At 46.7% G+C, this 17,840-nt stretch overlaps 1 protein-coding gene across 2 annotated transcripts in view; it reads left to right on the top strand.

Annotated features, from left to right (window-relative positions):
• Positions 1 to 17,840, top strand: part of SUFU (SUFU negative regulator of hedgehog signaling) — a 93,960-nt gene that overhangs the window by 42,244 nt on the left and 33,876 nt on the right. For both annotated transcript variants that reach the window (XM_080911179.1, XM_080911178.1), the window contains exons 4-6: positions 15,039 to 15,181; positions 15,792 to 15,877; positions 16,110 to 16,182. In XM_080911179.1, coding sequence (XP_080767305.1) covers positions 15,039 to 15,181; positions 15,792 to 15,877; positions 16,110 to 16,182 — 302 coding nt within the window. The remainder of the gene's footprint in view (positions 1 to 15,038; positions 15,182 to 15,791; positions 15,878 to 16,109; positions 16,183 to 17,840) is intronic.

The raw sequence follows: 17,840 nt of genomic DNA, 5'->3' as shown, positions 1-17,840 counted from the left end.
TCTCTGTTTGCTTCTTTCTAAAGCTCCACTTGGTTACTGTCTGTGCCTCAGTAAAGTTCTGAAAGGAGATGCTCCATCCCACCAAGAGCTAGAGCCTGCTGCTCGCAGGCTTGGATAAGCTGCCCTTGTTGCCCCAGTCAGCTAACCAAAGCCAAATGGAGCTGCCTGCTTCTATTAACATCATTTTTCTTCTTCCTCGTCTTTGTGAGTTTCCTGACATTTTCTTTCCCTTTGGCTGATTTACCCTCTTTCCTGGTTGCTATGGATCTGTAAAATATTTCCCCTTTCATCTGTTAGTAATACTGACCAACTGCAAGTCAAAACACTTTCTCCGCGCTTCCCAAGACTTTAGATTAATAGCTGAAAGATTGCCTTCCTGCCACAGAAGGAAAGCTGGTCAGTCCTCAGAAATGAGTGGGTGCTCCAAAGTCTAAGTGGCTTAGCCTGAGCTAATGAAGCTAAGCATTTTTAGGGGAGACCGAGAGCAAGTATAGCCCACAGACCAAATTCTGATGGGCACCTGCTTTACACGGGAAACGGCACTGGAGTGAATGTGTCCACCGATGATCCTTGCTTATGCTGCAGCAGCAGAGTTAGATGGTGAGGACTGGGGTGTCGCTCAGTGGTGGAACACTTGTTTCACCTGTGTGAGGGCCCGGGTTCAATCCTCAAACTCCAGAAAAGCAAAATAAGCAAACATCATGTGGCCTATGAAATCCACAAAGACTTAGTATCTGGCCAATCACTGAAAAGTCTAACTTTTCACTTGAAATAATGTCTCCCACCTCTGAACAATACCCAAGTGCAGAGGTGGCCGCCCGGAGTTTGAGGTTGCAGAAGCTCTGACACTGGAATTGCCTTAGCTGCTTTCAGCATCCCAGCCAGAGGAATCACTGTAGCCTTGTGCTTCCCTGAGGAGGAGGGAATGCATCTCCCGCTGAGCTGCTGTGGGCACTGGGGCAAATTCTTTTGGCTTCCCGGGTCTGGATCCTGCTTGCAGATCTCCTTGAGCCTCTTGGAGCTTTAGTACAAAGCAGCTATTTAACAGACACTGAGCTGAGGTCATTCACCCCTAGGCTGGGGCTCTCATCTCTTCTTCCCCTGTGGGTCTTAATTGCTTAGCTTTCCAAACTGAATGTGACTCCTTTGTTTATATCACCTGCATTTTAGGGACGCTCCCTACAGGGGGCACTGTAGGCCAGTGGCAAGGAGGCAGGACCACTGGAGAGTTGGGATGATGGAGCCAGATTTCTGGCCACTCAGAAGGCTTATTCTTGTATTTAAATTCGTTTTTGTTTGGCTGGCTGGTTTTGATGACCATGCCCACAGGTTTAATGAAAACTGTGGAACAGTATTGCAGGGGCCCAAGTGTCAGACTTCCTGGGTTCAAATCCCCAGTTGAACAAGGAGAAATGCATAGAAAATCAGATCAGAACTTTACCTCTTCTCAAAGACATGATTACTCCATCTGAGAAACACAGTTTTAGATGTGGGAACTCCATGTGTACTGCCTGGCGTCACACATGGGAGCAGTGATACTGTTTGTGGAGATTTGTTTTGGTTATTGCTTATTTGGGTTTTTGAGACAGTCTCCTATGACCCAAGCTAGCCTCGAACTCATTGTGTAGTCAAAGATGATTCTGAGCTCTGATCTTCCTGCCTCTACATCAGAATTTAGGATTATAGGTGTGTGCTTCCACATGCCCAGCTTGAAAGCACAATTAAAAGAAAACAGAAATGAAAAGGAAGCTACGCTGTATATTATTGGGAGGTCCCAGTTATGCTAATAGCTTGTCCTCATGATACATGGACCACTGGAAGAGGGTAGTCACAGAGGCACCGATAGTGTGATGGGTGGGGCTGGGAGTCATTGCTGCTTCCTTATACCTGCGTGTTATATGACATTTTCTAGAGATGCGCTTTATCATTGGGGAAAATACAAAGGGCTGGCTGCTGGCCTGCTTTCTTTCTTCCAGTTTTCTTGGGTAGGAAATGACTAGCACCTGTAAGCCAGACACAGCTCTCCCTGTCTCAGATTCCTGGGAGGGGATCTCACTACCAGTCAAGCCTTCCTTCTTGCCTCACTGGGCAGAGTCAGTGGCAGATATGACTGTCCTTCCAGAGTTCTGATGAGGTGCCAGGAGCCATCACAGAGCTCTCTCCAGGAAGCTAGCACCAGAGAGGAGAAAAGGCACTGTGGTGCTCTTCTAGGGAGGTGGTGGTAGACATGCTGTCCCAGCCGCTCAGGCCACTGTGGGTCACCTGAGCCTAGGAGTCCAAAGCCAGGCTGGGAACACTGTGAAACCAGCTAGATTCCACAGCAGCTACCGGGCCCTTTTTCTGCCTGATGCCCACACCTCAGGGAAGCACACCCCAAGGTGAACTTCGGAGAGCCTGTGGCCTCTTCTCAGCACTGCCTCCAAGCAGATCTTGTTTGGATTTGATGATTTAGGAGAACAATACGCTGTCAGCTTCCAGTGAATGTATCTGGGACCTCCTGAGCAGTGTGGTGACCTGGAGCCTTTGTCCTTTTCCTCTCTTCACGGGGCTTCTCAGGTCACACACCTGATTGATTGATTGATTGATTGATTGATTGATTGACTGGATGATTGATTGACTGGATGATTGATTGATTAATTAATTGACTGACTGACTGATTGATTGCTTTACATCCCAAATGCTGTCCCCCTCCCTGAGGGAGTCCACTGTCGTCCCTTCCCTTCTTGATCGCACACTTGTTAATGTCTGTCTTAGCTGGAGCACTTTAGTTTCCCAAGCATAACTTTATTGTTGTCTTGAGGACAGCAGAGGAGAGCAGTGTCTGTGTAAAGCCTGGCTATCCTGGACTCAGTTATGTAACCAGGCAGTCCTCAAACTCACAGACCTGTCTCTGCCTCCCAAATGCTGGCACATGCCTGTTGTTGTAATTCTATTAGTTTTTAATGTGACCAGCCCAGCCCTTCCTTCAGAGATCAAGACAGTCCTATAGAATTATTTATTCAGCTCTAGTACAACTATTGGATAGTTACCCCAAAACTGTTTTTCTATCCTTGATGGCTGTTTCCCAGTTATGTTCCCACAGTACTAGCTGTCTGAGTCTCGCTGGGTCATTCTTCCTCCGCCAGTGTGTCCCCATGGTGCCCTTCTCTCTGCACATGCTCTGGTCCATCCCATCAAATGGAGACATGCTCTCTCCATGTTTTTTTCTTCTCTCTCCTTCTCTCTCTCTCTTTCCTACCTGAAACCAGGTAACCAAAGCCCTGCCTACCTTTATTCTCTCCAGGAATGGGCTTTAGCCACTTTAATTTAACCAGTCAGAGAAAATTGATGAGCCAATTTATACATCATTTGGTGTATTGAGAATCTGCTTCTCAGGACTACAGCCAGATTTTAGGGGCTAGTATTTAGCATTCGAATATATAACAGCACCAGACCAACCCGCAACATGAGCCACTTTTTTGTTTATTTAAAAAAAAAAGTAATCTGGGCAGTGTTGGCACTTTAATCCCAGCACTTGGGTGGCAGAAACAGGCAGATCTCTGAGTTGAGGCCAGCCTGGTCTAGAGAGTGAGTTCCAGGACAGTCAGGGCTACACGGAGAAACCCTGTCTCATAAACCAAAATAAAACAAACAAACAAAAACCAAAACAAAACGAGAAAAAAAAAGGAGAAGAAAGAAAATATGATATCAAGGCCTAAATTCTAATCCCAGCCCAGAAAGAACAAAAGGAAATAGGAATTTGGTTATCCATCCTCACAGGAAAGTGTGTCTGGCAAGATGGGTAAGGGGCTGACTGCCAGACCTGAGATCAGATCCATGTTGTCCTCCACGGCCACGGTGCACTCTCTCTCTCTCTCTCTCTCTCTCTCTAACACACACACACACACACACACACCAGCAAATGTTTTAAGTGGACAGCAGAGAACTGGAACTTCAGAAGAAGAGACTCTGCACTGAGCTCTCTGCCTGTGTAACGTTGCAGAGTAACTGTTTAGTTAAATGCAAACAAGCATTGCGTACACCCAGCCCCAAGGCAGCCTCTGTCTGATTGTCACCCTCTGAGTTGGTCCCTGTACAGAGACTAGCTGGACAGTTTTACTAGTGCAGTATAGGACACACACTCTCTACATCCATTGTCATCTTTGTGAAATTGGATGATTTTTTACTTTTGAGACAGCTTATCACTGTGTAGCCAAGGCTGGCCCAACAGTCACTATTGAGACAGTATATCACTGTGTAGCCAAGGCTGGCCCAACAGTCACTATTGAGACAGTGTATCACTGTGTAGCCAAGGCTGGTCTGACAGTCACTATTGAGACAGTGTATCACTGTGTAGCCAAGGCTGGCCAGACAGGACAGTCACTATTGAGACAGCGTATCACTGTGTAGCCAAGGATGGCCCTTGAGACAGCTTATCACTGTGTAGCCAAGGCTGGCCCGACAGTCACTATGGAACCCAGGCTGACCTCAAACTCATATCAGTCCCTGTGCCTCAGCCTCCAAAGTCCTGGGATTACAGCTGTGCAGCATGCTGTCCAGATTGAAGTCTTGGGAGCTGAATAAGTACAGCTTAGTTGCAATGTTTGTGACAGCCAGTGTGTAGTGTTCCCTTGCACGGAAGTACCAACAGCCCCTTCGTGGCACCACTTTCTTTTTTTAATTTTAAATTTAATTAATTTATTTATATCAGACACTGCCCCCTTCCTGCCCTCAAACACACAGAGGCTTTCCCCATCCCTTATCCCTTATCCCCTTCATATTCCTCTTTGGTGCATCAAGTCTCACTGAGGCCAGACAAGGCGGCCCTGTTGGAAACTGATACCACAGTCAGGCTGCAGCTTTAGGGCAAGTCTCCAGGCCAGTTGGGGGCCTAGGTACACTTTCTACATAGCAGATTAGCAGTGGATACAGACAAGGGTTGCAGACAGACAGACTGACACCGTCTCTGAGCTGTGCAGTGGGTGAAGAATGCTAGAGAGGCCAGGAATCCAGGCATCTCTGTTGAAAGGAAGGGCTGGCAGAGTGTTGAGCTTTGACCCACAGCAGGTGCTTAAACATATTTGCAGTCTTGCCATGTGCCAAAGTGTTTGCTCTTTCCTTTGCTTTTACTTTCTTACTATTAATGGAATTTAACTAGAAAACTCTTAGCTACACATCAGGGCCTAGAAACTTTCCTAACATGATAGGCCTTAGGAGTCAGGGAGTAGACTCATCCATCGACTCAGTAACTGCCCTGGGAAGACTTGGGCAGTGTCCTATGAGTTACACAATTGCTATATGGAATTGGCTGATTTGGGTCCTTAGATGAATGACACAGAGGCCATTTGACATTTTGGGTTTTTATTAATCTTGCTTTATTTTGACAGATCTCTGTGTAGCCAAGGCTGATCTGAAACTATGTAGCCCAGGATGTACCCTAACTCATAATCCTCTTGTTTCAGCTTCCTGACTGCTGGAGTTAGAAATGTGTGCTACCACACCTAGTATACACAGCATTATTACTGTTTGGTTTTAGATTTTATTTTTAATTGTGTACGAGGGTGAGTCAGGGCATGTGTGTTGGATCCTTCTAGAGGACATAACTCCTAAAGTTGTAGGCAGATGTGAACCTCCAGATGTGGGTGCTAGGAATTGAACCTAGGTCCTTTGAAAGAGTATCCAGTGCCTTTAACCACTGAGTTATCATCTCTAGCCCTAGGCTTGTATTTTTAGTGCATAGGCTAAACATCTGGTAGATGAAATCAGTAAAGTTTTACTAAGGAATAGCCATGGGCTGTGGCTACAGTAATCTGAGCTCTTTTGGCAGTGGGGAGAATGAGATGTCCTGCCTGGCTCACAGGGAGGTTGGGGCCCACAAGTCTGTCTCTGCTAACCTGGGAGGTTTATTTGAGGCACAGGCAGTCCTTTGTGACTTTCAGCAAGAGGAAGGAAACTGGAAAAGGAGAAGGTTTTTTTCTGCTTCAGTTTGTTTTACTGAGACAGGGTCTCATGGATAAACTTGAGTAGACTGGAATGCACATAGAGCAGGCTGGCCTTGAACTCAAGAGTTCACTTGCCTCTCTCTGCTTTCCAAGTACCTGGATTACAGGTGTGGGCCACCATGCCCAATGGAGTGAAAGGTGTTTGAAAATTCCTGAGGGGCACAGCTCTGTGTCTCTTGAGGTTAGATTTTCTGATCTTTTCCAACTCCTACTGATGCCAAGTGAAACCTAGAAGGAACACCCTGGGTATTTCTTCTTGGTTTTCTTTATTTTTGAAAAGGGTCTCAAAAATCCTGCTGCACCTATCTCCTGAATGCTGGGGTTGTTGCAGGCTTGCCCCTCCTTTCATCTCCTCCTGATTATGTGTTATGTGCATAGTCATTTCTTTATTTGGAGTCTTTAACCTCATTTAGCCAAATTAATATCAGGAACTTCTCAAATGAACTTTTCAAGTTTCAGTGGGGCTGAAGGAAAAAATGCTTTTTTCTACCACTTGACCAGGTGGAAGAACTTCATAGCTGACTCCTGCCTACAGCAGCTCAACTATGAAAGATTTGGTCTTTTAACTGCAAAGGAGCCCGTCTATAGAAAATCTGTGCGCACTGAGTGTGTTTGCACGTCTTAAAGAATGGCTCTACCCTAGCACTCTCTGGGAGAGTCTGCTTGGAAGCCCTGCAGTAGGGCCACTGTGAGTGCACATGTGCAGAGTCAGGGACGAAAGTTTGTGTAACTGAAGCTTCAAAGCTCCAGAGTGTCACAGCTTTTCCTCTCCCTGCAGGAGAAGGTCAAGTGTTAAAAAAGAGAATTAATTACCCAGAACATACTTTGATTTTGCTCTGCCGTGATGTGCACACATCCTCACATTCAGCTGCTTTCTCAGTTTCTGAGTGAGCCTTGCTGTAGGACAGAGCTCTTGGCTGTGTCTTGGGGAGTGGGTTGTGTTTGTTTGGGGTGGGGGGCAGGTGTCTCAGGCAGAGTTGCTGCAGAGAGGCTCCTGCTGAAGTGCTCACTCACAGCTGTATTTGATCCCTTTGAGGGAAAGGACAAGACTGGTCTTTCTCAGCAAGATGGAGTCTGCTGTCCCCTTTAATGGGGGAGGTGGAGGCTGACTGGGGAGGGACTCTTAGGACACTGAACCACAGAATAGTACCCCTCAATATCAGTGCTGGGCCAACCCTTTCCCCAAATGAGGTTAGCATCGCATAGGTGTGTTAGGGCTGCAGAGTAGGAAAATGCCCTTGCCTAAGCTTTCAAACACAGGGTGAACTTAAGCAGAGATGCAGTGGGGGCAGTCAGGGAGCCCAATCAGGGACGTGCGCACTTGACTTTGAGCTTTATTCCCCACTGCCTCAGCCAGGCCTGGTTAAAACAGGAACCACTGGAGGGTCATGTTGCTTGTCCCAACCTATATATCTACTCCTACTGGACTGCCGTGCATGTAAGTTGTGTGTGTGTGTTGTGTGTGAGAGTGTATGGTGTGAGTGAGTGTATGTGTGGTGTAGTGTGTGAGAGTGGGTGTGTTGTGGTGTGAGTGTGTGTGTGGTATGTGAGAGTGTGTGTGGTGTGATGTGTGTGCATGAGTGTGCGTGTGTATAGATGGTGTGTAATGTCTGTGAGGGTGTGAGAGTGTGTCACAGCACACATGGAGGTCAAAGAACAACTTGGAAGGTGTTGCTTTTACTTCTACAGTGTAGGCTCATCAGGCTTGTTGGCCCCTCTGTCATATTTCTAGTTACTGACTGTCCCTAGAAAGCCTGTGATCATCATCCTAGGGTGCTCAAAGCAGTGCTTGGAGAAAGGAACATTTGCTTTAGTCATACAACCCTCCAAAAGAACATTATCTTCCCCTCTGACTCTGAGCACCTTAGTTCTAAGGGCCAAATGGGGGCGGAGCCTCACTTTTTGCGTGTAGACCAGTGAGACTGTCCTATTACATAGAGTGCAGGCAGCCATCATGCTCCAGGGTCATGGACTGGGAATCCTTAGAGGATGTATTCACTTTCTTCAGTGTTTCAATGGCAGGGCTAATTATTTTTCAAATAATAGCTGTTTTCTGAAACCCATTTCCCTAGATTTTGCTAATCTGTTATATCCTGGCCAGTCAGGCTTAGCACTGTGACTAAAGGTGGACTCTGGGGAGCTGGGGATGGGAAAGGCCAATTTGAGGTGTCCATCAGAATTTCTACACTCAGCACTAGGCTTGCAAGCATGCACACATACCCACAAACATGTATGCATACACACGTACACTACATACACACACGCACAGTTTTAAGGGGTTTGCCAGGCAGTAGTTACTGAGGAATGTTTTTTGGAGTCGTGAGTCCTTTCAAGCAGGGAAGGGCACTGACTGAAACTGGCTTTTAGGGTCTCTGGTATCCTGAATACTGAGCATTCAGAGAGGGCTGGGCTCTGTGGGCTGACAGTGGTCTTACTTGTAACCTGAGGGCTCACAGGAAGGAAGGGATAAAAAGCCATTTCCCAGCCCCTACTAGGAATGGCCTTTTACAGACCAGGCCTGACCCCAGGGATTTCCAGTCCCTCTTGGTGAGGAGGCTTAGAGAACCAGAAAGGGATTGAGCCCCTCTAGTGCACCCCCCCACCCCTGCTGGACAGCTGGGCCTCCAAACAAGCCTTTATTAGCATTTGAAAAACGGCTCTGAAGGACCAGAGCTTCCTGGGGCAGTTCTGGGGCCTAGTGCTGAGACCTGTGGTGACTTCCCACAGAATAGGGCCAAGTGTCCAGGGCATAAAGACCAGGCTGGACTCAAGAATGAGCCCTTTGTAGCTTTGTCCTTAGCTTGAAAACTGTGACCAAGCCTCTTTCATTGTTAAGAAAGACTATTTTTTGGCCACTACAGACCCTGCCGTTCTCTGGAAAGTTCTGTTAGTGTGTCATGCTCTCTAAATATTTATTGCAAAGTGGGGTTTTCTTTTCACTCCTCTTAATTCAGTAATGCTTTCCAGAGTCTTGGCCACACACGTGCTCAGAGTAGGGTGTGTCTGTTGACCCTAGAGCAGCAACTTGGCCTGAGATTTTTTGCTCATGGTCTCTTCATAACTTCTAAATTAAGCCTAAACACAATGCTATTTGATTATTCTTGTTTAAGCAACCACTTGTTTTTAAATCGGAGTCAATAATAGTTGATAAAAGCCAGAGCTTTTAACTTTTCCAACCTTTTCCCTGTGTCCAATCTAAATCCTGTCCTGGTTTGTAGTGTAGACTGAGCCCTGGACAAACCTGCAGGGTCCGGCCATCTGTTTCGCATATCAGGAGCAATGGTGCCACCTACTGGGTTCTTCCCATTACTACAGGCTCAGCGGCTGTCCTGTTTTCTGGCAAGTGCACATTGGCTGGAGTATCTGGTATTTCAGCACATGGCAGTGGTGCACTGAGTGCAGAGCAGGAACCTAGCTTAGACGCTGATTGGGCAGTTAGTCTAAGGTTTAAACTCGTAAGGGGCAAAGGCCTCCAAACCTCAGACTGCCATGGTCTGCCTCCAGAGCCACCAGAGTTCTTTTAGCCCTGCTAATTTTGTCTGAGTTTAATGTCTTCCTTGAACCATGTTCATTCCCATTTTTCAGTAATCTGGCAACAGTATCAGCTAGAACATAATGAGTTTTCATTGCATTGCTTTGAAGCTGTTGATTTTACTCAATGGCAACTAAACAATGCTGATTCTTCAGCTCCTTTTCTTCATTTAGTATGATATAAAGGTAGCTTTTAAAAGAATTTTTATTATTTTATTTATGTATGAGTACACTGTAGCTGTCTTCAGACACACCAGAAGAGGGCATCAGATCTCATCACAGATGGTCGTGAGCCACCATGTGGTTGCTGGGAATTGAACTCAGAACCTCTGAAAGAGCAGTCAGTGCTCTTAACCACTGAGCCATCTCTCCAGCTCCTAAAGGTTTGTTTGCTTGTTTGATTTTTGTTTTTAATACATTTGTTGGGGTGGGAATGTTTGGTAGAATACACGCCTAATGTGTATGTCCTGTGTTCCATCTCCAGCACTGAAGAATAAGTAAAGTTTGAGTAAAATTAGATTTGCTTAGCGGCTGAAGAGCTGGCTTAGCTGTTGTAAGCTCTTGCTGGTCTTACAGGAGATCCAAGTGTGGTTCCAGCACCAATATGGCACTTAAAACTATCTATAACTCCAGTTCCAGGGGATCTAGCATCCTCTTCTGTTCTTCTAGGGCACTGCGTCCGTATGGTGCGTATACATTCATGAGGGCAAAAAAAAAAAAAAAAAAATCAGATTAAAAAAATGAAACTTTTTTAAAAGCTTGTTTGAGTGAAGAGTATGTTTGTGTTGTGGGAAAATAGGCGACAATGATGCAGAGACACAGATGAGGCAGCGCTTCTGTGACAGTGCTGAGTGCCGGGAAGTGTCTGCTCTCAGACTGCCACATGATTGGCAGTCTAGGCACCCTTTCTGCAACTGTGGCTAATAAAATGCTGTCCCAGAGTGTGAGCTGGTTTCCACTAGGCTGGCTGCTGAGCCAGGGAGGTGTAAGGACAGGCTTGGTTCCTGTACTTCACCCCACCCCAGTATCAGCTCCCCCTCTTCCTCCTCCTCCTCCCCCTCTCCTCTTCCTCTTTTTCTCAATAGCTTTTGATGACTCGAATAATATACACTTCACAGTTGGAAACCATTATTTCGGTGAACCTGGAGTGTTTCAGTGAACCTGGAACATCTCCCGACCTTCTCCACCGGCCCATCTCCTCCAGCTGCTCCAAGTACTCAGAGCAGCGGCGTCAGATAAGAAATATATGATCTTCTGTGACTAGCTCTTTTCATTTAGTGTAATTTAAGTTACATTCATTCAGTGCGCATGTGTGTGCGCATGAGCTCGTGTGCACGCATGTGTGTACATGTGCCACAGTACATACGGGAGTTGGAGAGCCACTTCAGGAACCAGTTCCTTCTACTGTGTGGGTACCAAACTCAGGTTCTCAAGCTCTCCGGTCTGAGTGCTGGAAACTGAACCTGGGTCCTCCACAAGAATAGCACGTGCTCTTACTAACCACTGCACCGTCTCTCTGGTCCTTTCTTGGTTTTGGACATGGGCTCTGTCATTCATGCTGGCCAGCAAGCTCTAGAATTCCTGCTGTCTGTCTCCTCGGGGCTGGGATTACCGGCACTGGCTGACACACCTGCTTTGTCCCCCTGGCTTCTGAGCGATTGATTGAACTCTTAGAGCTTACAGAGCGAGCAGTTTGAGCATCTCCCCAGCCCAGGCCGTGCACGTGCTCACTGCTCTGAGCTGTCTTTTAAATTCTCAGCCACTTTACTGCATACAGAGCAGCGCTACCTCCCTGTGGCTTTGACTTTAATTTCCCCTTTAAATATATTGAGCCTTTTTTTATGAGCTAATTGGCTGTTTGTATGTATTCAGATATTTTGCCTGATTTTAATTGGATTGTTTGTGTCTTATTAAGTTATAAGACCTCTTTATATATTCTGGGCACGATATGCTTATTTTATGAGGGCTTATCAGGTTTTTGGCTTAATACTTTTTCATTCTGTAGGTTGTCCTTTTTAAAATTGTGTTTGAATATAAATAACATGAAAATTCTTAACACAGTGATGTACAGCCATCCCCACCATTCATCTTCAGTGCTTCCCTCATCTCCCTAGACTGAACTTTATGGCATTAAACTAATTCAATTGTCACCTGACTCTGTGTAACATGACTACACAGGGTGGTTCCTCACAAGAGTGGAATCATGAATCATTTCTCCTTGTCTGTCTGATGTCACTTAATAGTATGTTTTTGAGGTTCACCCATGTGGTAGCACAGGTTAGAATGTCCATCTTTTTAAGGCTAAATAGTATTTCATTTTATGTAGAGTACACATGTTGTTAGTCTATTAGTTTATTGATGGGCATTTGGATGGCTTCCACTTTCTGCTGCAGTGAGCATTAGCACACAATCTGTTCAAGTCCCTGCTTTCAGTTCTTTTGAGTACGTACCCCAAATTGGAATTGCTGGATCACGTGGTGATTGTGTTTTCTAGTTTTTGAGGACCTGCCATACTGTTTCCATAGCAGCTGTACCATTTGACATCTCCACCAGAAGGGTACAAGGGCTCTAATTTCTCCACATGAGGCACCAATACTTGTCATTTCTGGATTTGTTTTTGTTATTGTTTATAATTACCATTCTAATGGATGTAAAGTAGGCGTGGTTTGATTTGCATTTCCTTTTTCCTTCTTGATGGCTGTGGCTACAGCACAAAATGGTTTTAATTTTGATGAAGTTCAATCTGTCTGTCCATTGTTGCTTGTGCCTTTGGTATTACATCCAGAGAACCAGTGCCTAATCTGACACTTCTTTGTTCCCTTCTAAGTGTTTTGCAGTTTTAACTATCACAGTTAGGTCTGTGATCCATTTTGAGTTCATTTTTGTTTATGATATAAGGAAGAGTTCCAATTTGAGTCCTTTGAATTTGGATAGCCCGTTGTTCCAGCACCATTTGCTAAAAAGGCTCCCCCTCCCCCTCCTTAAGTGTCTTGGCACCAATGTCAAAATTAATGGCCATAAGTGTGCAGCTTTATTTCTGTGCTTCCAATTGTGCTATATTGATCCAGTGCCTCTCCTTGTGCCAGACTACGCACTTGGCTACTGTAGCTTCATGAAGCCAGGCGGACTGGGCGGGTCTGCGGGGCTCTCTGTGGAACACAGCCTCGTGCATACTGAGACCCCAAGTCTGATCTCAACACTGTACAGACTGACACAGAAATGACAGACCTGGGGGGGAGGTTGAGCCCTTCAACTTTGTTCTTTGTCTCTTTTCTTATTATTTATTTTCAGTTCCAGGAGATGAGCTTAGAACCTTGTTTATACTTAGAAAATATTTGTCTTGCTCTTGATGGAAGAAAGAAATGAGTCTTTGGTTTACTGTTGAGCACAGTGTCAGCTGTGGACTTTTTGACATCCTCTCTCAGAATGAGAAGTGCCCATCTTGTCCTAGTTTCAGTGGTTTGTTTTGTTTTTGTCTGTACTGAATTTTGTCAAGTGTTTTTCTGTGTCTCAGAGACACCAGTGTTGTGTTGTTCTGTTTTGTTCCTTAATCTTTATTCCTATAGACTGGAGCTCATGCAGCCTGAGCTTCCTGTAAACTCGCGTGATCCCAAGTCTTCTCTTTCCTTTCGGTTTTTATTATTGCCTATGTAATCCGATACCTGCGTGTATATGTGTGGGGCATGCTGATTATAGACATGGCAGTAAAGAGAGAGAGGGGTTTGGGATTATTGCATATGTAATGTGATAATTGGGGGGGCATGCTGATTATAGATAAACATGACAGGGAAAAGAGAGGGGGCTTCAGGAGTATTCGGGCAGGAGTCCAGAAATTTGAGGCTTTCTCAGGAGCTCCACTTGCTTCCTATTACTCCTCTGGTCTCCTAGAGGAGCACTCTCCCTCCCCTCCTGAATGAATGCTGTGGAAGTGTTGGCAACTCGAACCTGCATCTGCCTGGGAAAGATGGTTGGGTAGTGTTAGGTGACACAGGAAGGAATTAGAGTTCAGAGCAAGACAAGACAGTCAAGGCAAGTGAAGGCAGAAGGTTTGAGGCTTAGGCTGGCGTGTGCATATGTGTATGGCATGTGTGATGTGTTCTGCCTTGACACATGACACAGACATTTAGCAGAGGAGGGTCTTTGCAAGCAGGTGTGGAATGAGCTCTAAGATGTGGAAATGGGTGAAATGTGGAAAATCGGATCCTTGCGTATGTGTTCAAAGAAAAGAAATGGAGAGGAGCCAGGGACGGAGCTCACTCACCTAGATTGCCCAATGCCTGGGCTGTGTCTTCAGCATCACATGAAACTGGGTGTGGTCAGGCCTGGAGAAATAGCTCAGTGGTTAAAAACACTGTTTGCTCATTCAGAGGACCCAGGTTAGATTCCCAGAACCCACGTGGTAGCTCACAGGTGTTCACATCCAGGAGACCGGATGCCCTCTTCTGGTATCCTCAGACCCCAAACATATAAGTAGAACACAGACATACATGCAGTCAAAACAGCCATGCACATTTTATAAAGGAATCCACAACAGGGTATGGTGGCACATGTCTGTAATTTCAACACTTGGAGGTGAAAGTAGAAGGTTCAGAGTTTGAGGTCATCCTTGGCTGCATAGGGAATTGGGGGCCAGCCTGGGCACCTGTGGTTGCACATGGACTGATTAATGCAGCACACACTGAGTGTTCATGACGAGAGACAGTGTTGGGGACATTTAGCACCACATGGGATTATTCTCTAAGGCTTTGTTGCCTTAGACATGTTCTGTTTGGTTTTTTTGTTTTTATTTTTTCAGACTGTTGGCAGTAGCCCAGGCTAGCCTCAACTTATTGTCCTCTTGCCTTACCTCTTGAGTGCTAGGATTGCGTGCATGTGCCCTCCTACTCCTTGCATGTTATTTTAGTTTTTAAGTACTAGGCCTTTGTGTCCTGAGGATAGAGTTACTGTGTTGTCACAGAGGCACCCCACTCCCCAGGCCGCACAGTCTGCTGAGGTGGGTAAGGCACTATCCTGACCTCCATTTATCCGAAGTGGCCAGTGATCCTCAGAAACCCTCAGCCTGCCTGTGGGAGACTGGTAGTAGATCTCCAGGGTTTTCTGTGGTTGAGTGTTCCCTTTCTGTGCTGATTCATCAGCACAGAAATCCTAGGTTGTTCTTCCAAGAAAGTTTCCCACTGTTCCCAGCTTCCTTGCTCTGATGGTCCACTGGCCGCACTGGAAAGCACCTCATTCTTGGCTAACTTGATCATGCCCCAAGCACAGATGCTAGAAGTCTTTGGTCTTTCTAGCCAAGTGAACATGCACACAAGTAGCTTACCCTTTCCAATGAAGGCAAACAGATTGGGCCATCCTGGACCATTTGGTGTTTTGGGATTAGCTGCAATTCTTTGCTTGTATTAGGAGCAGGTGCATCTGGCTGTTCTAGGAGGCTTGGGGAGTGAAGAGCCTCCCAACCTGGGCTTTGAGGTCTCAGGGCAGTTTCCAGGCCTCAATCCAAATGCTGAGGGTCTTCCTATCTCTCCACAGAGAATACCTTCTGTAGCGGGGATCACGTGTCTTGGCACAGCCCTTTGGATAACAGTGAGTCAAGAATTCAGCACATGCTGCTGACGGAGGACCCTCAAATGCAGCCTGTGCGGACGCCCTTTGGGGTGGTTACTTTCCTCCAGGTGAGATGCCATCAGAGGTTTCATACAGTTTATCTTGTGGGGAAAGTCCAGAACAGAGGTGAACGTGAAGGGGGAAAATGAAGGGCCAGAGTCTCTCCTTGGTCTTCTCTTCCCTGTGGTCTATCTGGTTTTACACTGCTGGGGCAGAGGCAGAAGGGACTTCCCAGCTGAAAGCCAGCTCCAGGCTTACGTCATATTTCTTCAGTGGGCGTGACTCTCCCCAGCTGCTCATTCTTGCAAGTCTAATGAGGTCAAGGTGAAGAAGGTTCAGCTGGTGCACAAAGGAGTAGCTATTGTAGGAACTGACCATCTCTGCCCCTAAATACCAGGCCTTAGGAAGGACTTCCACTGTCCGTTGTTTCTTCTGTAGCCAGGAGCTAGGCTCTGTGCCACTAGATACCTGGTCAGGCCTCCATGCCTGTCTGCACTCAGGAGCCCCTCAGCTAGGCAAGCACCTCCTAAGGGATTCATTACATTTTGGGGATACCAGCCTAGAAATAGACCCTACCTATGTGCCCGCTACTTGAGATACCCCTGAGAGAACCCAGGTAGCTGGACATCTAGGAGGGATGGCCATTAAAACACAGCGGCTTCTTATCCTGGGCCACAGATTGTTGGTGTCTGCACTGAGGAGTTACACTCAGCCCAACAGTGGAACGGGCAGGGCATCCTGGAACTGCTGCGGACAGTGCCCATGTGAGTACATGTCCCCATGAGGTGGAGCCTGGATCCCTGGGCCTTCAGGGTGGCTGTCCTCCCTCCGTCCCACATAGAGAGTTTTTGCTTTGCTGTTTGCACTCAGTTCTCTGTGGTCCCTGACCACTAACACTGACCTTTATGTTCTCGGGCCTGGGACAGCAAACAAGAAAGACTGTTGACTGCCAATCAGTTCAGACCCTCAGTTACCACCCTCTCTCCTTGTCCACAGTGCTGGCGGTCCCTGGCTGATAACTGACATGCGGAGGGGAGAAACCATATTTGAGATCGATCCACACCTGCAAGTATGTCTTGAGTGAGGAAAACCTTGCTAGCACACTTTTCCAAATAACACCGGCTTTCCTCCTGACAAAGCGGAGGCGCTCTGTGTACGAGCCCGTAGAAATATGGCATGATTTGGAACCTGTCCCCTGAATTCTACAGCCCATATAGAAAAAGAGATTTCAGCCCAGAAAAGCAAGACTCACACATATGTGTGCATTTAAAAAGAATGGACTTTATTATATGTAAGTTATATATCAACTTAAAATTAGATCTCCACCAACAAAGGAAGGTAATCATAAGGAATATTGCTTCTTTGCCCTGTGTTTCTTTCCCTGCTCCTCCTCAACACATTTTCAGGGAGCCACCCTCCTTATATCAGACAGCAGCACAGGCTGTGTTGACCCCACAACCCATTTGCAGGGTGAGTGCTAATTGGTCTAACAACCCTGTTATTCTTCCCCAACCCTGCCCAGGTAGGTTGACACTCTGATGTGTGAAGGAGTCTTTAGACCCCTGCCAGTCTGCAGCTGCCTGGACAGTGAGAGTGTCACCTTTGGTGGTTTAGAATAGATGGTCACCTGGCACACAGCTGCATTTTGGAAGCCACAGAGCATTGCTGCATTTCTTACATGCTGTGCAGGGGCAGAAGCACCAAACCAATGCCTCCTTTGTGTTTAGCTTCTTCTGCTTACCTGGCACTAGAGGCCATGGCCATCTCTGTACTTGGCATGTTTCTGTAAAGCTCTGGCAGGCCTGTAAGGCAGGCCATGGCAGCAACTGGGCATTTCCAATTGTACAGGGATTTGTAGTTTGCACACCTATAGGTTCTTTGCTACCAACCTGTGAGTTCTGGGGCACACAGCCTCTTCTTCCTTTACATGAGAGGCTCCTCCACTTTCAGGTATCTTTAACCCTGAAATGATCCCAGTGCTGCCAGGACTGTTCCTTATCTCTACTTTGAACCTGCTTTCTGTGTGGCTTCTCCTTCTGTGACAACCAGAAGCCATGGAGGTTCCGTCCCCTAAGCCCTTGTTCTACAGCTACACGGGGACACAGCATGAGGCACTGTGGGCTCTTGTTTATTTCCTGTTCTCAGAAAGGACTTGGTCCCCTGAATTAGCAGAGCAAGCAGACCCTCCCCCTTCTGCGTGCTGAGAGCCTGAGGCTCCCTGAGAGCCCAGCCAGCAGCACCCACAGCACAGTAGTCTTTGTCATGAGGCGAGAAGCCGGGGTGAACAAATATGGCCTGCTTTCCTGATGGGTCATGTACCAAGTAAGAGCACTGTTTGCGTGTGCCTTCCCCAGGCTTGTTTGCCATCCACTCCATCTAGAGCTGGTTTATCACTAGCCAGCTGTGTGCCTAAACAGGCAGGTCCTTCCACTACCTCTTTTCCCCCCTGTAATCCTGGGTGCTGAATCTAGGGTCTCACACATAATGAGGTAAGTGTGCCACCACTACTCTCAGTCCCCAGCCCAGCCCACTTTTTACTTGAGACAGGCTCTTACTTTGTTACCTAGGTTGGCCTTGAATTTACTCTGCACCCCAACAGGCCTTAAATTTACTATTCTTCTGCCTCAGCCTCTTAAGTAGCTTTCCCTTTTTACATCAAAGTGGTCAGGACTAATGGGGCTGTGAACTGATTGCCGTCTGCTCTGCCTCACTGAGGGCCTCAGCAGC

Source organism: Micromys minutus (genome assembly GCF_963924665.1).
Source record: "Micromys minutus genome assembly, chromosome: 2".
Classification (NCBI taxonomy): domain Eukaryota; kingdom Metazoa; phylum Chordata; class Mammalia; order Rodentia; family Muridae; genus Micromys; species Micromys minutus.
The sequence above is the reverse complement of the archived record's forward strand: the minus strand, read 5'-3'. Positions and strand labels throughout refer to the sequence as shown.